A 26738-nucleotide genomic window follows, 5' to 3' on the forward strand; every position below is an offset into this window, starting at 1 on the left:
TCTTTTTTTTTATTTGTTCAACCCAATGAAATGTTGAAAAGAATTTATACAGAAGGCATCCAATGTCTGAGCTTAACAGATTGGGAACAAAGGCCCTAATTCTATAAATGCCGCCTAAAGTTAAACACATCTAGGCGCCTAACTTAATTTTCTTAATTGGGTTGATCAGTGCCATTAGTTGAAAGCACCATTATAAAACAATTAAAAAATTAAATACAATAGATTCTCAGTTAACCGACACCCATGGGGATTGATAGATGCTAGATAAATGTAGTTTCTGGTTGCTTGAGAGTTACTATTTAAAATTGGCCTAATACTATACCTTATTCACTCAAAAAAAAAGCCCCACACGGACAAACGATACACACACCCAGCAACACTACAAGGCCTTACTTACAACCAACAACATTCACACTTCACAAAGAGAAAGGGAAAAAGGAAAAAGAAAAGAAAGCTTCATCTGGCCAAAACAACTCCACTCCTACAAAAGCTGTTTATGTGTAAATGCTCAAAAATAGTCCAAGAAAAGTCAACTAAAGTAGCCTGCCAGGTAGTATCAAACAGCACGTCTAATACAGATGAAAGTCAGTGGGTGAATGTAACAAAAGGCAGTATAGTCCAGCTTACAACATCCACAGCAAAAGCAAGAAAAATAACTTAGCTGCTAATGGCCTCCAAATCCAGGCCAGGCAATCCTAATACTATACCCCATACTATGCCATACCATAAACTGTTCCAGACAAACTACCGGGCATGTGGCAGGCAAAGCATGGGTGTACTTAGGAGTGGCATGCCAAGTTTACACTTAAATTTCTGCCAGAAAATTTTTTTTTCAAGGTTTTGAGGTTGTATTAAAAATTTGATTACATTACATTAATTTACAGATTTCTATTCCGCCATTACCTTTCGGTTCAAAGCGGATTACAAAAAGAGTTATGGAAGAAGGGTTACAATGTTAGATCAGAGAAGGTTTCCAAGAGAGGGAAAAGTAGGATCTGGGGTTAGGGAGGGGATGGTAAGAGGGGGGGTTAAGCTTTATCATGGTATTAAGCTTTATTAAGGGATTTCTTGAAGAGTATAGTTTTTATTTCCTTTCTGAACATCTTGTAGTCTGGGGTTGTTGTCAATAGGTTGGAGACTTGGTTGTCTATCTTCGCTGCCTGAGTGGCCAGTAGTCCGTTGTATAGTTTTTTCCGTTTTACTTCTTTGATCGGGGGGGAAGTGAATGGGGTGTGTGTTTTTCTATGCCTGGTAGAGGTGGTTTGGATAAGGTGGTTGTTTAGGTAGGTTGGGCTGTCTCCATTTATAGTTTTAAATAGTATACAGTAGAATTTAAATTGTATTCTTTCCTGGATTGGAAGCCAATGAGAATTGATGAATGCCTCAGTAATGTGATCATGTTTTTTCAATGAATAAACGAGTCTCAGAGCTGTATTCTGAATTGTCTGTAGTTGTTTAATTGCCTATTAACATTCTAGACGATGTACAGTACAATTAAATTGAGGGGATCAAAATTAAAATAATTAACGAGAGCCAGAGCACGGAAAAGACCAACAGCCAAACGGAAAACAGGAGGGTAGAGGGTGAAATACAATATTTTAGAAAGAAAAAAAAAAACAGTTAAGGATAACACAAAAGGGAAGGGGAAAGTTAATTGAGAGCTGCCTTTTCAAAGATTGTAAAAGTGTCCTGAATTATAGAGTAAAATCATCTCTGTAGAGGAAGCTTTTTAATGCTCCTTTAAATTTATCAGTATTTGATTCCTCCCTCAGATAAGATGGCAGGGAGTTCCAAATTTGGGGTGCTGTAACGGCAAATGAAGTGGTACGTCGCATATGAAAAGTTTTGAGGGAGGAAAGAAAAAGTAAATTTTGAGAAGATCTTAGAATTCTAGCTGGAGTGGGCAGAATCAATAGCTTATCGATAAAAGCAGGTAGTCTGGATTTGAGAGCTTTGAAAGTGAGGAGTGCGATTTTGAAAGTAATACGATGTGGAATGAGAAGTCAGTGTTCATTTTTCAATAATGGAGTGATATGGGCATATTTTTTTTTGCATTGCTAATCATTTTAATAGCGGTGTTTTGAATGAGTTCTAGTCGTCCGATTTCCTTTTGTGTAATTCCTTTATACAGAGAGTTGCAATAATCAATTATAGCAATAACTAGCGAGTAAATTAGCTAGGAAGCTAGAAAGGGATATAATCAGTCAAATTTTTTAAAAACAGTTTCTGACCAAGGCACTGATGATAACTGAGCTTGCTGTCTATGATCACGCCCAGGATTTTTGTTAGATTTTTTTTTCTGGTTGCTTGAGTTCCAGTTAACAGAAAGTCTACTGTATCTGGTAGGCACCTAACTCAGTAGGTGTCCACCACTTTGAGTTAGGTGTCTACACTGAGGCTCCTACCAGAAAGTAGGTGTGATTTGGAACAGATTATTGGTGGATTTTAGGCATGGTCTGACTTAGGTATACTCATTTAGGCCAAGAACACCCTGTCTAAATGGGAGTGCAGGTGTGAGAAAGAAACAAGGCAAGCGATCCACCACAGAATTCAATCGGGAACAAAACAATCGGTGGACAATCTGGAGATAATATTGGATTTATTCAAGGTGCTCCCAACAACAGTGCCCAATGTGTTTAGTGAAACAAAGCTGCTTCAGGGGCATTTTACTAGCTGGGATCAGAAACAGATTCCACAAGGAATGAAAGTCAGCTGATGCAAAGGAACAGCTTACTCCAAATATGCAATGTTTCCTAAATCTCTGTCAAATGACAAAAAAGGGAGTGTGCCTAAAGTTTCAATGCCTATTGATGCCTAAGATCACTAGGTGCGATTGGTGCTTAGTGGACGATTGGTAACGTCATTCAGTGGCACCTACAAGTTTGTAACGGGGCCAAACTCTGTGTGTTGGGGGAGGGGAGGGGACTCATTGAATTTGAAATTAATTAGATCAGACTGGGAGTTCCAAAGATATGTGGAGGAGCATTTTCGAAAGGATGTCCAAGTCAGAATAAGGAATTTCAAGTCAGAACATTCCAAATGGATATTCATCTCACATACTTTCAAACAGGATACAGCCTGTTTTCAAATACGTGAGATGAACGTCCATATGCAGGAAACGTCCAACATGGACATCCATGTTACAAACTGAAATGCCCAAATTTCGAGTGGGAGAAAACAAGGGGCATGGATGATTATTGCAGATGTCTGGGTCTCACCGCGTCTGGACAACTGCGGTGAGAACAGGACAACTATGATGCCAGCTGTGGAAGCCTAAGAGAACAAGGGACAACAATTACACACTGTTATTTTCTTCAGTCAAGAAGGAATTCCAGTCAGTGTGACCCAGTGTTGAAAAGATGCATCACCAATTAAAGAAGTCAGGTCTTATAAAGTTACTTAAGCTTAAGGAAAGGAGAATATGTAGAATGAAATTTAGGTGCTTGCAGTGTCCTTAGCTCCCAGGGTCTGCCCATCTGAAGATGCTGTATGAGTGTGGCTTGCAATCATGTACAATCTCATCCTGCTTATTTTGCTTTTGTATTCTCTAAGCAAGCCATTGCAGATTTTGATATGTATTCTCTCAGGCTGAAAGTCACCTTTATCACAAGCCTCCATCAGACAGATTCAAAATAAGAACTGGAGCTGAATCAGGGCTGACTTGGATTTCATTACATTATGAAAGGAGAAGCTGTGGTACAGACAAGCCAGGCTGCAACACATCCTCTATTGGGAGAGTCCTGAATTAAATCCAGACTTTCTCACTCATCTCTCACAGGACTTTTTGCAGATGGTGAAACGTTTTTTGGTTTTTTTTTTTACCTCACAGGTTCTTCCTGTACCTTCTAACTCAATAAGAACTAGGGTTGGGACAGAGATGCCAGATTACCCTGTTCCAGGGTCAATGTTCCCTCTAAGGACCAAGTTGATGTGAACAAAAATTTTTCTTTGTGAACAAAAGACTGAATCGACATGAGCAAAAATTTTCTATTACCTTACGAACATTTTTTACACTTACAGCACAGACATGAGCAACACACACATACACGGCCAGATTATCTAACCATGCATCCTGATTTTAGACAGAAGTAGGCATCCTACCCCTGTCTGGCAGCCAATCGGAAAACACATTTTTAGAAAAAAAACTGGGGTGAGGAAGGACACCTACACTGTAGGTGGTTGTTGCGGGTCTAGAGTGACGCGTAGGGACACTTAAGCTCACCCAAGACAGGGTGTAGGCGTGGTTTTGACCAGAAATGGCCTTGGGTGTGTTTATTTTATTTTTATTTTTCCTCTAACTCTACTTTTCACTTCTCTATTACCCTCTAGGTACTTTAGTTAGATTGTGAGCCTTCGGGACAGTAAGGGAATTTTTCAAGTACCTTTCTTATTTCTAATCTTAATGTATATTTTCTGTAAACCGCTTAGAACCTAACGGATGTAGCGGTATATAAGAAATAAATTACATTACATTACATTTAAGCATCCCTACGTGTCTTCCTAGATCCTCGACAGATGCCTGAAAAGCACAGTTACTTACTTAACGGGTGTTATCCAGGGACAAGGCAGATATTCTCACATATGGGTGATGTCATCCATGGAGCCACGAAGCGGACAGCTGCAAAAGCATTTTTGTTTGAAGAACTTTAGAAAGTTTGTGACTGACTGCACCACATATGAGCGAGTGCCTTCCTGCCCAACGTAGGGTGCGTGTCTCCTCAGTTTAGATAGCCAGCTAAGAAGCTAATCAGGGGAGGTGGATGGATTGTGAGAATATCTGCCTGCTGTCCCTAGATAACACCTGTAACAGTAAGTAACTGTGCTTTACCCCAGGACAAGCAGGCAGCATATTCTCATATGTGGATGACCTCCACGCTAACCAGAATGGGATGGTGGGAGTGCTGGCCTTGTAGAATATCAAATTTGAAATACTGAGAGGCCGAAGGGCCCATCCCATCTGGACAAAAGTTCCAGACAATAATGAAAGGTGAAAGATATGAACCGAGGAGAAAAATAGTGGGTTCATCTATTCTGTCAATCAAAAAATATTGAGAAAAAAAAATACTGAAGCTGCCAAACTCGAACCTTTGAAGAGCTGTGACTCAACTCTAATTGCAACTCAGCCTGAATATAACAAAACAAGATGCATGCAGCCAACTTGTTGGATATTAATCCCCAACTTGTTAATATCGAAAGAGACAAAGTGGTAGAGATGATCTGTAAGATATAGTCTTCTGCAAATAAACCACTAATGCTCATTTGCAGTCTATAGTATGAAAAGTCGATTTTCTTAGATGAAAATAAGACTTGGAAAAAATACTGGTAGCACAATCGATTGATTGGAATAAAAATCAGTGAGAAGAAGTTTGGATTCATTGACAACCATTGATAAGAACTTTGAATGAGTGCGAAGCACAATGTTGTCGTGGGAGGAACGCTGTAAAAAGTGGATCTGCTACTTATAATTCAAGTCAATTCACTCATCTGGCAGAAGTGCAAGAGAGATGAGAAAGAGAAATTAGCAAGGAGGAAAACAGAAGGAATTGATTCAAAAGGAAACTTCCGTAAGTGGACAGGAACCACATTGAGATCCCATACCACTGAGACCTTTCTTAAATCTAGGAAAGAGAGGATGAGCAGAAATAGATGTACCAATCACTGGCCAATGAAAGGCAGTACTATTACTAAGACGGACTCTAATAGAAGCGAGTTTGAGACCAGAATCCGACATATGGAGGAGAGAAGTCAAAATTGGAGTGAGTGTCATTGATTTAAACTGGGAGGGTTATGATTGGAGCTAATAGAAAGAGAAACTAAAAGTGGAGTGTTTAGATGCCATATCTTGGTCCGGAGAAGAGCTGGAGTTGGTTGGCATCAGTGGCATGTAAATAAGGTATGATTAATATTGGGTGAATAGGAGTAAGGTTCAGTTTATTGCATTGAAAAGGATAGTAATTGGATGCATTTATTTTTTAGGGGGATGTCCTCGAAGAAGTGTTTTAGTGAAACATGTTGAGACAGAATATCCCGTGGCTGAATGAACAACTAAATAATCAGTATACAGCTTAAAAGCTAAGCTGAATATAACAGTACTCTTTTATAGAGTTAAATGATAAATGGAATACAAGTATACATTCCATATAATATAAGGAACGATGAAGAGTTGACAAGCAAAGCTTAGGACCATGAAAGTTTCTTTTAAGTCCTGAGTGATGTTGCTGAGGTTCTTGTAGAAAGAAATATTTAAATGCATCAAGTTTATTAAAGTTTATGCTTGGGGCAGTTGAATTTAGAAGTTATTGCATATTAAAAGTGGCATATTCAATATGGGGCTCATTTTCAAAAAAGATAGATGTCCAAAAGAGAGCATAAGCTGGCATTTGGACTTCTTACTAGTCAAAACGTCCAAGTGGGCATTTTCAAAACTAACTTTTTAGATGTCTTTCTGATTCATGTTGTCTCCAATGCATCTAAATCTGAAGGGGGTATGTTAGAGGCATGTTTTGGCTGTGATTAGGACAGGCTTAGCACTTGGGACATTTTACAGCGATATAATCAAACATTTAACAAAATATCCACATTTTGGACATTTTGGGCTAGACCTGTTTTTAAACAAATAAGGTCCAAAAAGGTACTCAAACTGACCAGATGACCACTGGAGAAAATATGCTCTCCCAACACTCCTCCATAATGCTGCAAGATTCAGGAAAAAAATTTCGATTTGATTCGATTCAGCTTATTGGTTTTCAGATTTGATTTTCCTGCCCAATTGGGTGTTTTGTTTTGTTTTTCAAACATTCTGGTGGGTTTATTTTATAGCCTCTTCACCCCCTTTGCCTTCTCCTAACCACACTGGCGCTGTGGTGTAAACAAAATAAACAAACAAAAAAGACTTTTCCTCGCTCTGTTAAATGCTAACTCACGATCGCGGTCTAACACTAGCTCTGGCAGGATACACGTTTCAAATCTGACATACTGTAATCACAAAACAGAAAATAAAATTAGTTTTTCTACCTTTTGTTGTCTGGTCATTATTCAAATCTTGTTGATTCCAGGCTCTGGTTGTCTTCTGATAACTTGCTTGCCAGGGTCTCCTTCTTTCTTCTTTCTCTGTTCTAACCATCCATCTGCCATCTCTGTCCTCCCCTTCCGATTCCCTTCCCTCCCCAGGAGGTCTGGCATCTTAACTTTTTTTTCACCTCCCTCCACAGATCAACTTTTTCTTAACTACCCTTTCATCCAGCATCTGTCCCTCCTTCCCCACTACCCCAGGGTCCACCATCTCTCCCTTTCTTTTCCCAACTACCCTATCCAGTATCTCTATCCCCCCCTCCACACCATCCCTTGTGTCCAACTTCTCTCCCTTTCTGTTCCTTCCCTCCCTAAATCCCATGGTGCATCATCTCTCTCCTTCTCCTCTATTTTCAGACCCATTATTTCTTCCCCCCCCCAAAGTCCGGCATATGTACGTCAATTTGAACCCCCCCTTCTACACCAGGGCCCCCATCCCCTGAAGGCCTGTCCCCCCCTTGAAAGCCTGTCTCCCCCCTTGAAGGCCTGCCTGCCTGTCCCCCTTGAAGGCCTGTCTCCCCTTGAAGGCCTGTCTCCCCCCATGAAGGCTTGTCCCCCCCCTGAAGGCCTGTCTCCCCCCATGAAGGCTTGTCCCCCCCCGAAGGCCTGTCTCCCCCCTTAAAGGCCTGCATCCCACCCCTGAAGGCCTGCCTGCCTGTCCCCCCTGAAGGCTTGGCCGCCCCACCCTGAAGGACTGCTTGCCCTTCCCCCACCCTGAAGGGCTGTTCATCCCTCCACCCCACCCCCCACTCCCCGGGAAGACCTGCGTGTTCCCCCTGGCCTCCCCGCACCATTTACCTTATAGAAGCAGTCTGCAACAAGATCGCGATGCCAGCAATCTTTGTGCTGCTTCAGTGCTGTTTCCTCCGCCGCGGTCCCACCCCTCCTCTGATGTCAAGATTAGACGCCATTTTTCATTGAAAGAACAATTTTAATATGGGGGGGTGGTATAAAGTTTTATTTAAGGTTTAATCAATAGATTATTATTAATTATACACCACTTAATGTTGGGTGGGGGAGGGTTTCTACTGGAGGGTTTATGATCTTACAATTAATAATGGGCTCAGAGGGAGGGGGAGGGTTGCATTTATGTTTATAAAATATACTGATAAGATGTTCAAGTGCTCTAATTAATATTGTTATTATGAATTTTGTACACTTGATGAAAGTTTTAAAATGAATAAAGAATTTAAAAAAAAATAGATAATGTAATATTTAAACGAAATTTATGATTAAAATATTGGTGGGAAGGGTGGGTGTGGAAGAAATAAATTTATGTTTTTAAGATAATAATTGAAAGAAATTCAAGTGATGTGTATAAATTTAAATGTTATAATATTGTGCACTTGATGTAAGATGAAAAATGAATAAAGATTAAAAAAAAAAAAGCCACATTAGGCTTTTTTATCGACGTCTACAGCGATATGAGCATTGGAGCTTTTATCACCACGGCTGGTGATAAAAGCCTAATGTGACTTCATAAAAAGGGGGGGGGAGGTAAATGAAGAAATCATAAACAGCATAGGCACTGACAAATTAGATGCACAGTATTGATAAGGCAAAAACATAAGTCAAAAGGAAGCTTGCTATAGGGCAAAAATTCAATAAAATCTTTTTCAATACATTTAAAGCAAGAAGTCCATGAGATAGTCATTTGGATCAGTAGATGATCATGGGGGTAAATGGGATACTCAAGAGGACAAGACCCTAGTGGAGAGGCTAAATGAATTCTTTGCTTTAGGGTTTACTAAGGAAGATGTAAAGGAACTACCCATACCAGAAATGTGATGACAAAGGTGATGATTTAGAAAAACTAAAACAAACTTCTCTGAACCTGGAAAATTTCATAGGTCAAATCAGCAAATTAAAAGCAGCAAATCACCTGGACTGGATGGTAAATACCTCAGAGTTCTGAAAATGAAATCACAGATCTACTATTGATGATCTGTAACCTATCATTAAAATTATCTATTAAACATGAAGATTGGAAGGAGATCAACACAATGCTACGTTTTTAAAAGGGTTCTAAGGATGATCCAGGAAACTAGACTGGTGAGTTTGTCTATGCCAAGCAAAGCTATGGAATCTGTTACAGAGGTCTCCAACTAGCGGCCCTTAAAGTCTTCCATTACTGCCCTCAAACAGTTGGCTGAAATGCTTTTCATAGCCTGAAAATGTGTTAATTTTAATCTTGCCCATTTGATATAGTAACTGTAAACAATCTCTTAAAAGTTTGTTACTCGGGTGGCTCATATATGGAATTTACTACTGTTGACAATCCAAAAAGTGAGTCGTAGAATCAATATTAGTATTAATTTTTAATGTTTAATACCCAGTTTGAACCAGTAGGTCAAGGCAGTTTACAACTTTATTAGTAAGTGTAAGCTTGAAATCTTTTGGTGGCCCTCAAAGCTTTCTCGTATTCACAGTGGGGCCCTTTACATGAAAAAGGTTGGAGACTACTGATGTACTATAAAGAACAAAATAATTGAACGTATAGATAGTCATGGTTTCAGGGCCAGTTTTAGACATGCTGGGGCCCAGGGCAGAAATTAAGGAGGGGTCCGTGATTCCCTCTCCTCCCTGCCCCTCCCCCTGATCTCCCCATCTGCCATTACTACCACACATAAAACAACTTTAAATAACTTTTTCCACACACAAAACACATACAGACCTTTACCAAATACAGAACTGGGAACCCCAACAAGGAATTAAACTCAGCAAGAGAAATAAAACCAGATATGCACTTTTTGTACTCAACACACAGGGGTCCTGGGCCCAGGATCTCCTACAATTAGCCACCTCCCTTGCTGATCGGGATCCCAAAGCCCTGTCGGTTGAAGACCACCTCCTCTGGTCTGGCAGCCAGAAATCTCCAAGCTCTACAACTAGCAGCAGTGTCCCCGAGCTGCCCCCAGCTGCAGAGCTTGGAGAGTTTTAACTAATGGACTGGAGGAAGAGCCTCACCAATGAGCTCTACAGGGGCATCAGCACCTCCTTCCCTCTGCTGGTTATGCCTCTTTATATACAGTACAGCCCAGCATCCTTCTGGCTACAGCCACCACCTTGTCACACTGTGTTGTTGCCTTCACATCCTCAGACACTATCACCCCAGGGTCCCTCTCCCCACCTGTGCATATCAGCCTCTCACCTCTCAGCACATACAGTTCTCTCAGATTTCTACTCCCCAAGTGCATCACTCTGCACTTCACACTGAATTTTAGTTGCCCAACATTTAACCATTCTTCTATCTTTTGCAGATTCTTTTTCATGTTTTCCACTCTGTTACAAATCATCCGCAAAAAGGCAAACCTTACCTTCTAACCCTTCAGCAATGTCACTTGCAAATATATTGAACAGAATCGGCCCCAACAATGATCCTTGTGGCACTCCACTGTTCACCTTTCCTTCCCCCTAGCCAATTCCATTAACCACCACCCTCTGCTATTTACCCTCGGGATAAGCAGTAGTCTTCCCCAGGTCTACTTAAATAGCAGTCAGAAACTTGTTCAAACATTTTTTTAAACTCAGCTATGCTAATTGCTTTTACTTCATCATCTAGCAATGAGTTTTAAAACTATAAATATTTTCTTAACTATAAATACTACTTTGTAACTTCATGGACCCTGTAAAGAGTAAACAAACAATTTGGGTTTCCCAAATCCTCTCCACTCAAGATCTAATAGACTTTCATCATATCTTTCTTTTCCAAGCTGAAGATCCCTAACCTCTTTAGCCTTTCATGATAGGATAGCCATTTTTGTTCTTTATCAATTTGGTTTCTCTTCTCTGTACTTTTCTAGTTTCACGGTACTTTTTTTTTTTTTTTTAATAGATGTGGTGACCAGAATTTCACACAATACTTGAAGTAGTTGGGGTTTTTTTGGCTGCCATCACACACTGAACAACTGATTTCAGTGTATTATTCACAATGATGACTAAATCCCTTTCCTGGTTAGTGACTCCTAATGTTGAAGCTATCATCATTTAGCCTTAAGTTGGGTTATTCTTCTCTAAATGTATCACATTGCACATGTCCATATTGAGTTTCATCTACCATTTAGATGCTCTTTCTGTAAGACTCACAAGTTGCTCCTGTTTTTTCTCACAATCTGCATGCAATTTAACATCCTTGAATAATTTTGTGTCATCTGTAGATTTGATGACTTTACTTTGTTCTTATTCTTATATGTTAAAAAGTACTACTCCTCATTTACTATTCACTTTTCACTATTGATAAAAATGGACTTTTTAGCCCTATTCTCTGTTTTCTATTTTCCAGTTCCCAGTCCACAATAGGATATTGCCTTCTAAACTGCAGCTTTTTAATTTCCTCAGAAGTTTTTCATGACATACTTTGGCAAATGCTTTCTCAAAATCCAGGTGTATTAAATCGACTAGTTCATCTTTAGTTACATTTTTATTTTCTTCAAAAAATGTATAGCTGATTGATGATGCAAGAACCCACCAAACCATGCAGGGCTGGTGATAGGAGAGGGCAAATAATGCACCTGCCCTGGGCCCGATAGCTCTGGGGGGTCTCCCCATTTGCAAGCATGCCTTCCCCCTTCTTTCAGCGCTAATCTGGCATCACCCTCACTTTCTAGATCTTGATGACAAACTGGCTGCGGCAGCATTTCTGTCACAGTCTGCCCCCCTAAATATGCAGCTTCCTGTTTCCTCTTGGGAGAGATGGTGGACCATGGGAGAGATAGAGATAGAGAAAGAAGGAAGGGAGAGAGAAATGTTAGCTCTGAAAGTAGGAGAGATAGAGACAGAGATAGAGATAGTCCAGACATCTAGGTAACAGGGCAGCTATAAAAAGGGTGGGCTTTTTGGGTTTCACCCACTTTCTGAATCAATCAAGAACAAGGCCAGAATCTGACAATGGAGGAGCATGTTTGTGTGTCAGTGATGAGCGAAGAAGAATTTTTGCACTGTCAGATCGCCAGCAAAATCAGCTGCAGTTACAGAGCAGTAGTAAAGATTGTTTAAAAGAAGAAAGCAATGGGTTCTGTGGTAGGCTTAGTTGTCCACATGCATCATCATGCCAAGACTGTGTACTTCAATTAATTTCATTGACCAATCGCAAGTTTACCTCACCTCAGCTCCTGTATGAGTGGTCAGACGAGTGTCATGTCAGTATCAGCTCAACAGTTCATCACCAGTACCTGCAGTTTGGTCTGCAGGGCTGCAAAACACGTAACAAGCCACTGATGACTGATGTCCAAAGGCGTAACCTGATAAAATGGGTGCGGAATTATTCAAGCTTGACATGTGAAAAGTAGGAAAAAGTGCTTTCCAGTGATGAAAGCACCTTCTGCCTATTTGGTAACCAGGATATACCTAAGTGAGGAGGTTTCCTGGAGAGGAGTTCAAGTCTGAGTTCTCAACCACACTGTAAAGCATCATTTGAAGGTCCTTGTCTGGGGCTGCATGGCTGCCAGTGGATGTCTGCACTTCATCAATGGAAAGGCCAACAGGACCATGTACATCACAGTACTGCAAAAGTGCATGGTGCCATTAGCTCAGCAGCTGTTTCCAGGTCAGTTCCTGTTCCAAGATGACAATGCATTTTGCTATCAGTCCAAAAGGTGATCAACTAGAAGTGTCAGATCATCTCATCAAATTGGTTCACTCAATGCCAACATGATGCATACAGGTGATCAAGAACAGAGAGTGGCCCACCAAATGCTGAGCCATCACTGACACACAAAATGGTCTTTATCAAGGCCACCTACATGAATATGAAGGATAGATGGAGCTTGTGAAGTACATGGCCAGTGAAGTACATTACTTGACTTAAGAAGAAAAACGATTAAGAACTCCAAGATCAAAATTGGTGGTTTTAAAATCATCTGGAAGCAATGGATTATTGCAGCATATGAACTTTAAATGATGTTATTTCCAATGGTAAACTGCTTGATTTTTCACAGTTGCAACATAAATATGGTCTAAACAAATCACAAAGTTTTAAATGGTTGCAGCTGAAGCAGGCTATTCAGGAGGAGTTCCCTGAATGGAAAATTCTCAATAGTCAGTATAGTCTGGAATTCTTGTGCTTTCAGGCAGATTTTTTAGGACACCAAGCCACACAGTGGTATAAATTGATATCTGGATTTATGAATAAAAAAACAAAGACTTGTCTTAGAGACATTTGGAGCATTGAGATTAAGCATCAAATTTCTGCATCTCAATGGCCACAAATTTGGTCTTGGAGAATGAGATGTACAGTGTCTGCATCTATGAGACAAATTTGGTTCTTTTTGTTACATAGAGCTTTTTGGACCCCAGTTAGGTTACAAATGTTAGATAACTCTAAGTCTAATAGATGTTGGCACTGTAATCTGGAAGCAGGGACTCTTGATCATTTAATATTTTTCTGCCCCTGCTTCATGGCCTTTTGGAATTCAATTTGGTCTCAAATTAATTGTTTATTAGAAAACCATGTAGCTCTTTCGCATGACACAATTTTATTTGGAACATCTATGAGAATAAAAAGTCAAATTTCATCAGATAATAGCAAACTTTTATTAATAACGACAGGAGTTGCCATTCAGCTTATCACCAGCAATTGGAAAGATTACACCAGACTTATTATACCTTTAGGTGGAACTCACTGTGCTATATATATTATATATATATATATATATGTATCTAATATAATAAAATGCTAGGCCGCGCATGCGCACTAAAAAAATGTGTTCCCTGATCCGTTGCGAAAACACGAGTGCGCATGCGCGTTTTACGTCATCACCTACTCTCCACCTCGCGCCACTGATCACTGTCATCACCTGCTCTCCACCTCGCGCCACCGATCACTGTTCCTCCTGCACCATGCCATGCCAGGCATGTCCGCCGCCGGCCTCGAGCTCCTGGGGGCCGGCAGTGCTGTGCTGAGGTCCCGCCTCCCGCTTCCGCCCTACACGGCGCCGCCAGACCCGGCCCTACACTGAGATCCGCGAACAGGGTTGCCATGGAAACCCCGCCACAGCCTCGCGGCTAGATAGGGGGACAACAATCGCGCTTATGTTCAAGCCGCCGCCACGATCCTCTCTCGAACCGCACCAGGATCGAGAGAGGAGCTGCGGTGGGGGCTTGAGCATAAGCGCCATTGTTGTCCCCCTACCTAGCCGCGAGCCTGCGGCGGCCTTCCTCACCCGGCTCTCACGGCTGGCGGCCGGCGAACCCTAATGCTGACATTGAATCCAAGTAAACAACCGGGGCTGCCTAAAGAAACAAAGTTTCACGGTGCTTGGCCCGCCAAACAATTCCTGCCGTTGCCGAAATTTGCCCCACCATTCCTTCCCTTCCTCCATCAGGTACAGTTCAGCTCCGCCTATGTTAAAAGGAGCTGCTTTGAAATTGGAGTCCTGCCGCCACCATAACACGTTCCCTCTGCCGCGGTCCCATATGTCAGAGAAGGGTCGGGACCAAGGCAGAGGGAAACGTGCTACGGCAGTGGCAGGCCTCCGATTTCGACGCAGCTCCTTTTAACATTGGTGGATTCACTGCACCTGATGGAGGGAGGGAAGGAAAGGTGGTTGTGCGCTGTTGAGCCCCTCTTTGCCCTCAGACCCTCTCCTAACTGCTCCCTCCTGTCTCAGACCACTGGGGGAAGGTGTCTGTCTTCAGCTGCAGGGATGGAGGGAGGGAAGAAGAAAGAAGGGGCCCTGGCAAGCGAGTTATCAAAAGCCAACCATAGCCTGGGACCCCTACATGGTATGAATAATGACCAGACAATAAAAGGTAAGAAAAATAATTTTATTTTCTGTTTTGTGATTACAATATGTCAGATTTGAAATGTGTCTTGAGGGAGGCTGCCGCTGCGGCTTTGGACAGAGGGGCACCATTTTCGTGGGAGCCGGCCTTCGGAGAGGCATGGGACGCGGGGACGGATGCGGGAGGGGTTGCCGCTGCGAAGGGCTTTGGTGGGGGAGCCAGCCAGACCGCGAGTGTGGGGACGTTGTAAGCGTGGATTGGTCAAGGAGCCGCCGCTGCCGAGGCTTTGAAATTGCTCTCCCACTGTCACTCCCTCCCGCCCCGGCTCTGCCTCTGCCCAGGTTCAAAAGCAGGAGACATCTAGCACCCGTTAATCTAACGGGCTTAAACACTAGTGTGTATATATATATATATATATACATTATAAGGGATACATTTGGCTATTAGAATCAACTTTTTATTGTAGTTTGACCTTACATTTCTAAGTTTGTTAAAGTTGTCATCTTAATTGTTTTTCTTTTTTTTTCCAAATCTTTATTCATTTTTACATCTCACAACAAGTGTACAATAATATAACAATTTTTTTTTCAAATTCTTTATTCATTTTCAATCTTACATCTAGTGTATAAACAATAAAACAATAAAATTAAACACACTTATATAACAATTGATTCATATAGATCACTTGAAAATTTTTTCTAAAATCATAAATACATAGATTTAAGTCCCTCCCCCACCCTTCCCTTCTACCAATAATATAATTCAAGTATATTATGCATATATTATATTCAAAGATACTGAAAAACCAATAATATAACTATACATCCCCCCTTTTCCATTCTTATAACATACTTTTTGTGCAAAAACGGTGTCTAATCATTACAAAATGTTGTCAATAGCCCCCAAATCTTTTTAAAATTATTATAGTTCCCTTTTTGTATGGCAATTATTCTTTTCATTTTATATATATATATATATATATATATATAAAATGAAAAGAATAATAATATATATATATATATATATATATAAAATGAAAAGAATAATAATATATATATATATATATATATAAAATGAAAAGAATAATTGCCATACAAAAAGGGAACTATAATAATTTTAAAAAGATTTGGGGGCTATTGACAACATTTTGTAATGATTAGACACCGTTTTTGCACAAAAAGTATGTTATAAGAATGGAAAAGGGGGGATGTATAGTTATATTATTGGTTTTTCAGTATCTTTGAATATAATATATGCATAATATACTTGAATTATATTATTGGTAGAAGGGAAGGGTGGGGGAGGGACTTAAATCTATGTATTTATGATTTTAGAAAAAATTTTCAAGTGATCTATATGAATCAATTGTTATATAAGTGTGTTTAATTTTATTGTTTTATTGTTTATACACTAGATGTAAGATTGAAAATGAATAAAGAATTTGAAAAAAAAATTGTTATATTATTGTACACTTGTTGTGAGATGTAAAAATGAATAAAGATTTGGAAAAAAAAAGAAAAACAATTAAGATGACAACTTTAACAAACTTAGAAATGTAAGGTCAAACTACAATAAAAAGTTGATTCTAATAGCCAAATGTATCCCTTATAATGTGGTACACAGACAAATCTATTGGGTCAACAAAGAAATTAAAATAAAAGGTCAGAAAGTTGAAAGAATGCAAAATTCACAAGTGGTTCCAGACTTTTGCACACCAAGTTTCATGTTTATTATTTATTTCATATACTGCCCATCATTAAGTATAGGCGGTTTACAATAAATTTAATAAAAACATATCTGATAAAACAGGGGATTAAAAGATAACATTATTATTGGGACAGACAAGAAGAAGCAGTAACCGGAGACAAAAGGAGAGCAGCCACATAGAAAGGAGGGGAGAAAAGTTAATGTTCTGTACTGATGGAGAATAAGAAAGTCTTAGTTGGTATAGACATCCTTAAACAGAAGGTCTTATAGTTCATCTCATTGATTGATAAGGATGTTTCCTGTCTAAGATGGCTTGGAAGGGCATTCCATAAGGTAGGAGTAACAACAGAGAAAATGGATTTGTGTGCAGTATCATAGACCAGTGTTCTTCAACCGCCAGTCCTCAGAAATTTCCTGCTGGTCCACAGGACCAGCACATGCATCGGGCTCGAGACAGTGTTCTTCAGCCACCAGTCCGCAGTGCGATCGATGCAGCCTTATCTTCAGTCTGGCTCCCTCTTTCTCACTGCCGCGTTGTACAAAGCCGCAGGCAGCGGCTCCTATGCCTGAAGTCAAGAGGGAAGGCTTCTAGATGAGGCTTGGGATGCGTGAGGAGCTGCTGCCCACGGCTTTGTGCACTGCAGCAGTGAGGAAGAGGGAGTCGGTCCAAAGATAATACTGGGGATGGCATAAAATGGCTAGGCAGGAGCAGGCCAGAAGGTAAAGCACAGCATGGAGCGAGGGAGACAACAAAGGTAGATGAAATGATTTTATTTTTGAATTTAGTGATTGAATTTTGAGAATTTACATCTGCTGTCTGTATTTTACACTGTTCAGGAAGAAATTCATTTGTCTCGTTTTCTCTGGGGTTGTACTGCATGCAGAGTCTTGCATTTTAGGGTTTGTTTGTATATATTAGTACTTTTAGTTTTTGGTCCCATATTTGCAAGGGGTTATCTGTTTTCTGGTAGGAATGAATGTTGAGAAGCATTCAGTGTGCTTTGTGTAGTTTAATTTTGTGGTTAACCATTGTGTTGTTAATAAGATTATATTGTGTGTGTGTGTGTATATATATATGAAAAATGAATGGAAAAAATGGTGTTACAATTAGTATTATTATGGGGCGGGGTCTGGGGTGCAGATGGGCGGGGTCTGGCCCACAACTTAGCCCAGTGTTCTTCAACTGCTGGTCCGTGGACCGGTGCTGATCCACAAAATAATTATTTTATTTCCATAGGTGTCAAAAGGTTGAAGAACACTGTCATAGACTATATGACAAATTGATGGAATTGAAAGGAGATTTTGCTGAGTTGAACGAAGTAGCCATGAAGTAGTATGAGGAAGTAATAATCTGTCGATAAATGCTGGAGAATATGAATCACAATTAACATGTATTTATATTGAAGTTATACAAAGATGACCACATAAGATTTATAAGTGTGTAGTTTTTGAGATTTACAATTATATTTTAAGTCACTTTCATGAATCAGCCCCCAGATGTACTCTCCCATCATTTTCTCATTATATTGACCCTGATAGCAGCGTTCAAAGTCTGGTATATCCTGGTGGAAATGCTTACTTCACTCCTTTGAGTATACTCCAATGTTTTCCTTGAATGTCTCAAGATAAGTATCAAGGACATGGACTTTGAAAGACATCCTACAACCTATTTTACTGTAATTCTTCACCAGATTCTCAACCAATTTAATGTGCAATGGTGGCATCAGCACCTTCAAGGGGTCCACCAGTGATCTCCATTTAACCTTATTTCTCCCCACAGAGAACTTGGTCCACTATGGCCAGTCCTACCTTTAGTAGTTTAGCACCTTTGTTTCCCTGCTGTCTTAAAGATAGAGATAGCAGGGAAACTTGGTAAAACCGCCTTGGAAACCCATTAGGAATGCCACCACTTTAAAGTCTCCGATGACCTCCCAGCCCTACTCATTATACTTCAAGGTACCTAGTATGACCTTAATGCTGTTGTAATCCTGAGGTGCACTGAGTGACTCAGTGGAAAAGATGGCTACTTGTTCCCATAATGGAACAGCATGGCTAGTTTAGCACCTGATTATCTTGTAGATCATTTTGTATTCATTAATTCACAATGCCCAAGACGTAATTATAATTTGTTTGCTTTTCCATCAGTAAAAGGTCATTTATACAAGAGCTCTTTTCAACAACTCCTATCTTTTCAGGCAGCTTCTTGTGATAAAGAGTTTGTAAATCTGTTAGTTAGCTCTGTCTCTTACCAGCAGTTCAGGAAATGATTGAAAACCTACTTATTTAAGAAATTTTTGTAATTTCTAGGTTGTTTTTATTTTTTTTGTAAACTGCATAGAACTCCTAAAGACTGGTCACATGGTGGCAGAAACAGAGCCTTTCTTGATGGGTGAAGAATGTGGAAAAAGCTTGGTTGGCACTATTTCCTCTGATCTGTGACTTACACACTTTCATCCAGGTTCCACTGCTTAGAGCAAAAGCTCAGCACTGGACTTGATGAGACCAAAATCTCTGATCAAGTCGTTGGATAGAAAGGATTTCTCTCATCAACTGCACCACTGATATTGTAAACTTGATCTACAACATCTCCCTCGTTCTCTGAGTTGCTGCTCTCTCTGGGGAGTGGGCATGTGGAGCTCAGGGCAATGTGGCAATACCCTACCGCACCTTAGTAAAGGGGCCCTAAATTTACTCAGCTTGGAATCAATCTGGAATGTTCTGCAAAAAAGGTAAATTCAAAATATCAATGTTCTGGTCACAAAAGCAAAGTTTGAAGGGAATGATAGCCATTTTCTATACTTTAGTGACATAGTAAATTAAGAAAGAACACTTATTACTCAGGAAAAAAAAAATGTTGTTATATAGGTCTCCTTTTATCAAGCCGCGCTAACGGTTTAACGTGCGTAATAGCGCATGTTAAACCGCCAGCTGCACTAGCCGCTAACGCCTGCCTTCAGCAGGCGGTATTTTTTGGCCAGCGCGGGGGTTAGCCCATAGTGTAATTGATGCTTCACAGATATCTTATCATTGCCTCAGCAATCTTTTGGCTAATAAGTGGAATAATTCTATGTATATGCCACGGTTATATAATCTAGGATAGATTAATCAGGCCTCAATAATTTGGTCTCTGTTGCATGCTAAAAATTACACCAAATAAAAGACCATTAACAAATGTCTCTTTCCTTTTGTTGAGAAATGTCATGTTGACGCTTAAATTCTTTACTACAGAATATTTTCAGTAGGGTTAACTACAGTACTATCTCAAATCCCATCTGAAAAAAATCTCTTCAGGACGCTACCAAATGTTATATCAATATGATAATGGCTTTTTGAATTAGGCCATGTTGTTTCTAGTGTTTTTGAGCTGCTACGCTCTGAAAATAAAAATGTTAATTTGGCACGTCAGCATCTATGAGGGCACAAAACAGAAACTTCTCTTACATACCCACAATGGTTAAAGCCAACAGAAACAACACATTTATTGTATTTCATAATGCACAAAGATGTTTGGACAACTGCTAAGCTTCAGAAAGTATGCTTGTCAGCACTGTTCTCACTAAGTTGACCAGGAGTCCTTCAGCAAAAGTCCTGCCAGTGAGGGTGCTGTTTCACTATCATATTTTCAAAAAAGTGATGGACAGGCAAGCTTTGTAGGATTCCAGGGAACCTACTAGTCCTTAGCAATTGAAAACACAATATTGAAGCAGCACCCCCTGATGGCTGAAACGCAGTTGGAGGACTCACACAGCTTACAGTGAACACATCTTACCAACTGACATATGTTATATTCTTGCCCACCTATAAAGGTTTTCTAAAATCAAGTCTGCTAGTGGTACAGAATACACCTCTTTCAAAATTGTTTACTTCCAAGGCCTTTCCATCACTGTTGCCCAACTCATAAGAAGTTACTGAACATACTTATAGCATTAGATATTCAAACGATACTCCACAGCTGGAAGCAGGCCAAGTTGATTACCTGCTGACAGCCACATATGAGGCCAAAACAGAGGACAAGAACAGATGTCAGCTTTGTAACAAGATAGTATAAGAACCAGTGTATCGAAACTGTATTCAACAGCAATCTTTCAACATTTCACTCGTGTCTTAGTTCTGCCCAACACCTTCCTATATCGAAATATACTGTAGCAGCCTTTAGCACAAGTGTTTTGTTTTTTTTATGATTAAGGCAAAACAGTTTTGAACTTAATAATATAAATGTAAGGTTCTGTATGATAACTCCAATAGGATCATGGATTGAGTCTCATAACTAAAACAATGAATGCTGGTTACTCTGAATCTACACATTTATTATTTATTTAAAATTTTATATATCGTATATTACCTGTACGGTTTCCATAGTAACAAGCATAAAATGTTAAACAAACATACAAAATTCAGTTGTTAAAAAACAACACTCTTAAAATGGTCGATAAACATCAGAAATCTTCAAATTCAGTTTGAATATAAAAACATACTATGGAACATACTATGACCTGGAACAGCAGGAGATGGTGAAGTCTTGGAGGTTAGCAAATAATTAAAATACAGGATCAGTTTATCTTAAAAATGAGTGCTGTCAGTATGGCTGGCAATCATGTGTAAATCATATTTGATATGGCACACAGCAAATCTACCTTGTTTTTTGAAAATTACATTTTAAAAGGACCTGGCTTTGCTTCATAGATATGAATCACAGATATGGACCAAAGGAGTTCTGTAATCTTTTCTTACCACAGTTTGAAATCTGCATGTCAGAGAGGGGAATTTTCATATTGCCATTCATGCAGTACAGGTCTTTAAGGTCTGCAATCAGAGAGTTCTGACGGATTTTGATCCACATAATGTCACAAGAGCACTGGAAGGGATTGTCCGATAGAATTCTGGAAAGAAAAAAATTAAACCCAGACTTCATAAATGGCATATTTTTTTTTTTTTTAGAAGGACAGTGCCACAGAGTGAAAGTGTGGAATACATGAGTGTCCTGACTAGTACAAAAACAACAATGGAGTGAATTCACCAACCAAGGATTTTCTGTAGCATTCTAATGAAATGTTAAATTTGATGCTAATATGTGAGTTAATCAAGTGTGTATCTTTAAGTTTTATATGAGTTTATTTGATACACTTGTTGTAACATACAAAAATGAATAAAGAATTATAAAACAAACAAAACAAAACAAAGGATGCCTAAAGATATTGCAGAATTGGGGCCTTAGACTTTTTTTTAAATTATGCTCCTTTATGTGTCTGGAATTGTATTATTTATTAATAACGCCAGAATGAGGGAATGTGTGGGGCAGTGGTTAAAGCTACAGCCTCAGCACTGTGGGGTCGTAGGTTCAAATCCACACTGCTCCTTTTGACCCTGGGCAAGTCACTCAATCCCCCCATTGCCCCAGGTACATTAGATAGATTGTGAGCCCACCAGGACAGAGTGAAAAATGTCTGAGTTTCTGAATAAATTCATGTAAACTGTTCTGAGGTCCCTTGGGAGAATGGTATAGAAAATCAAATAAATAAATGTATTTTGGCACTTCAAACAGGGACTGTCTATAAATGTCATAATGTGCAGCGCTGCATACACCTTCCAGCGCTATACAAGTGATAAGTAGTAGTAGTTTTTTCATAGGTGGTTGTATCTCAGCAATGCCTCTATTAAGCAGTGGGTTATCAGGATCTGGGGATCATTGTAGACAATACGATGAAACCTTCCGCCCAATGTGTGGCGGCGGCCAAAAAAGCAAACAGGATGCTAGGAATTATTTTTAAAAGGGATGGTTAACAAGACTAAGAATGTCATAATGTCCTTGTATCACTCCATGGTGCGACCTCATCTTGAGTATTGTGTTCAATTCTGGTCTCCTTATCTCAAGAAAGATATAGTGGCGCTAGAAAAGGTTCAAAGAAGAGCGACCAAGATGATAAAGGGGATGGAACTCCTCTCATATGAGGAAAGACTAAAACGGTTAGGGCTCTTCAACTTGGAAAAGAAACGGCTGAAGGGAGATATGATTGAACTCTACAAAATTCCGAGTGGATCAATTTTTCACTCTTGTCAAAAATTACAGACTAGGGAACACATAATGAAGTTACTTTAAAAACCAATAGGAGGAAATATTTTTTCACTCAGAGAATAGTTAAGCTCTGGAACGCATTGCCAGAGATTGTGGTAAGAGCGGATAGCGTAGCTGGTTTTAAGAAAGGTTTGGACAAGTTCCTGGAGGAAAAGTCCATAGTCTGTTATAGACATGGGGCAATACACTGCTTGCCCTGGATCGGTAGCATGGAATATTGCTGCTCCTTGGGTTTTGGCCAGGTACTAGTGACCTGGATTGGCCACCGTGAGAATGGGCTACTGGGCTTGATGGACCATTGGTCTGACCCAGTATGGCTATTCTTATGTTCTTATGAATTGTTTTGCTAGGATCAGTGATGAAGTTTCTAGTTGTTACCATTTTAGTAATGTTGATCTACAGCAAAACTGTGCATCTTCCACTTTCAAATCAGATTTGTAAACTTAATGGCACAAAGTCATTTGGCCGTGTGGTTGATTTTGTGCAACACTGTATGTATATATACATGGAGAGTACCCTAAAATATTATCAGAATTTTTAAAAAATGCATTTTGAAATGTATATATTATCAGATGCATATATATAAGGTAGCTGTCTGGAATACACAGTATATCAGAACTGTATACACCTACGTCTTTCAGATTCAATTATGTTTATTTAAACCACAAATAGTTCTGGCCCAGCTGCCTGCAAAGAGCTTTGGTCTTAAGCATACAGTAATGTAGATTGCTGGAAATCAATAGTTCTAGGCCTGTAGCTCAACTGTGGAGCACTTGTTTTGGAAAAAGAAAACTGGTTCAAATCCCACAAGTACAGTTTTCTCCTAATTAATTGTGTATACCACAGTCCATTAGGTGGGTGGGTAGGTGTGTGTGCATGTGCCTCCAGATGTCTGACTAGCTGAAAATGTTGCACTCTCTCACCTTTGCTCATGGAAACATGGAAAATTTCCAGTTGATGACTTGCTTGAATTATTACTTTATTTATTTATTTATTTTTGGTCAGAGCATCTGATAATGCTAAATTCAAGAGTCATACATAGAATAGCTCCATCCATTACCAAATGCAGTGTCAGCTGCATAAAAGAGAAAGTGTAGGGGACAGAATATCTTTTCATAAGTAACTTTAATAAACAGAGTTGCCTCTTCTAAATTCATTGCAGTCCACCTTTAGCTCTTCAGGACTCCTGTCATGCCACTTTAGTTTTTCCATCCTTTTTATTTATTAACCCCCCTCAACCCCCCCCCCAAAGTTTTTAGTACAGCCACAGCGGTAACAGCTCCAACAAACACATCTAGTCAACCTAAAACAATGCACATCCAAAACAGGAGAAAAGGAGCTTGCCCATTCAAACAATACCGGTATAGGAGAGAAAAAAAAGTGATCCTGAAACAAAATCAACCTAACAACTATAAACAACTGCATTAAAGAACAATATTCTCTCCTGGCATGCTTAATCAAACACTTCCTAGGGAAACAAAAAAATAAGTCATATCCAAAGCCAAGGCCTGAGAGCAGAGTTTCAAAATCTTCCTCCTGGGTTCTAGGAGATAAATCAGGATGCAGATATTTATTGGCCACAAAAAGGTGCCTTTTTCTGCTTTGGGGAAAAAAAAAAAAAAGACTGCTATATCACAATTGGTCTTGTAACAAAGTCTCCAAAATCTCAGTTAAAATACTCCCTATTGTTAACTCCTTAGAATCACCCCAGCCTCTTTATAAAGACTGTAACATAAACCCTCTTGCTTGAATATGTGATGTATTGTTTTTAATCACTTTGTATGTTGATTGCAAACTGCCTAGGATTTTTAGGCGGTATATACATTTTTAAATAAATAAATATCACTGGGAGAGACCCATTATCAAGTTTTACATATTTTTGCCTTCCTGATGGAAGAAAGCATTCAGATCACATAAACATGTTCTAACATTTTCTAAAAATCCATGAAAAAAGGACAATTTGCATTTCAATCAATAACAAATGTCCAATTCTGTTGAGTCACTTTCATATGTTTGGGGCAAGGAGAGGTCATTCAAGGGTAATATACCAAGAGGTAGCAAAATCATTTAATTAACGTTTGTAATGTATTGGTTTAATTGGCTGAACATGATAGTACTGTGTACTTCCTTTTCAGGTTCATACATTGGGGCAAATTGTTTTGTGTATCATATTCCCAGGACCAACTCTAGATATAAGCAAGGCAAGTTATGTGCTGCATTTCTGAGGACATTATGTTGGCTATCAATTTTTACAGTAAATGCTAGGGTTATACATTTGTTAGCATGCTTTCAGTTCATTAATATGCTTTAAAAATGTTAAGTGCAAGCAAAATTGATGAATGTACATTGACCTATAAATTAATAGTTTTTATGCAGTATATAAATTTTTAAATAAATAAATTTGATCTGTTAATTCATTAGGAAATAATATCTCTATGATATATATGATTGCATATGTTATGGGAGGGATGGGATTAAATTTTATGTATTATTGTTAAATGACAGATATTCAAGTGATGTATTAAAATTTCATCTGTCAATTATTTATATACTTGATGTATGTTGCAAAATGAATAAAGAATTAAAAAAATAAATAAATAATGCAGCTACTACAATGAATTAAAATTGTGTAATGTATGTTAAGAACTCTACAAAGCTCAAGCGTGAGTGAAAACCATCCAAAAATGCATTGAACAGATCCCCCAAAACTATTTGCTTGAAATGGCAAAAAAAAAAAAAATATTTACAGTTAGCCCTGTCATAATTCACTTATTTGAGTGCTTTTAAAAGATGTAGAGCAGGGGTGTCTAAGTCTCTCCTCTAGGGCCGCAATCCAGTCAGATTTTCCCCAATGAATATGCATGAGATCTATTAGCATACAATGAAAGCAGTGCATACAAATAGATCTCATGCATATTCACTGGGGAAATCCTGAAAACCCGACTGGATTGCAGCCCTCGAGGAGGGACTTTGACACCCCTGATGTAGAGCATTGTTCAACAGCTTCCATGTTCATTTTCCCTCTCCCCCAAACTCCCCTCCAAGAGACTAGAGAACAGTTTTGAAGAGAAAGATTCTTTTAAGTGCACTGTCATAAATTTATCTACAGAAAACCCATTCTCTGGTTTGGCTGTTGATAATTACATATTGTATGGGGTTTATACGAGTTCAGTATGTTAACATGATAAAAAACATATTAAAATTTAATCTCAAGGTGTCTAGATTTGTAAAGGTTTTGTGGGCTCTAACAGCTGCCAAACTACCAATATTATACTTGGGTCCCACCCTATAATATTAATGGATCTACCAGAAATGTAGTACTTATGTGGATCTTTCTACAAATTCGGATTTAACACAAACAGTATTTTTTAAACACTGCCCTATAAATGTGCTCATTTCACCATAATAAATATGCCTTGTAAACCTAAGTCCCTGGTCAACTAAACACAGTTTTAACAGCTTTCAACAAAGATCCCCCTCTTCCCCCCAGTGTACTTGTCTGGCAAACCTCCCATGAATGTGATTATCCCTAACTCTACTCATTACAGCAGATTTAAACTACCGCCACCCAAATCTCAAGTAAAGCACTGGAAAAACTCTCCTAACTAGCAAATAGCATCCTTAAGTTTTATCCTCGCCCATCCCATGGATGATTGCAGGCATTCGAACTCTGAATGATGTTATTTCAGATGGTAAACTGCTTGAATTTTCACAACTGCAACAGTTGAAGCAGGCTATTCAGGTGGGGTTCCCTGAATGGAAGAATCTTAATAATCAATATAGTCTAGAGTTCCTATGCTTCCAAGCAGACTTCCTAGGACATCAAGTCGCAGTGTGGTATAAATTATTATCTGGATACTTGAATAAAAAACCAAAATGTGGTTTTAGAGACATTTGGAGCATTGAGATTAAGCATCAGATTTCTGCATTTCAATGGCCACGAATTTGGTCTTGGAGGATGAGATGTACAGTGTCAGCATCTTTGAGGCAAACTTGGTTCTTTTTGTTACATAGAGTGTTTTGGACCCCTGTTCGTTTACAAAAATTAGATAATTCTAAGTCCAATAAATGCTGGCACTGTAATCTGGAACCAGGGACATTAGATCATCTACTTTATTATTGTCCCTATATCAAGTTATTTTGGAATTCAATATGGTCTCAATTA

The 26738-nt window shown here is 39.2% G+C and overlaps 1 protein-coding gene across 5 annotated transcripts in view; it reads right to left on the reverse strand.

The window, feature by feature from the left end:
* The window catches only part of NTRK2 (neurotrophic receptor tyrosine kinase 2), a 546312-nt gene that overhangs the window by 476773 nt on the left and 42801 nt on the right, over nucleotides 1-26738 (reverse strand). For all 5 annotated transcript variants that reach the window (XM_033927854.1, XM_033927863.1, XM_033927846.1 and 2 more), the window contains one exon: nucleotides 21232-21380. In XM_033927854.1, coding sequence (XP_033783745.1) covers nucleotides 21232-21380 — 149 coding nt within the window. The remainder of the gene's footprint in view (nucleotides 1-21231; nucleotides 21381-26738) is intronic.

This window comes from Geotrypetes seraphini, chromosome 1, assembly GCF_902459505.1.
Source record: "Geotrypetes seraphini chromosome 1, aGeoSer1.1, whole genome shotgun sequence".
Taxonomy (NCBI): domain Eukaryota; kingdom Metazoa; phylum Chordata; class Amphibia; order Gymnophiona; family Dermophiidae; genus Geotrypetes; species Geotrypetes seraphini.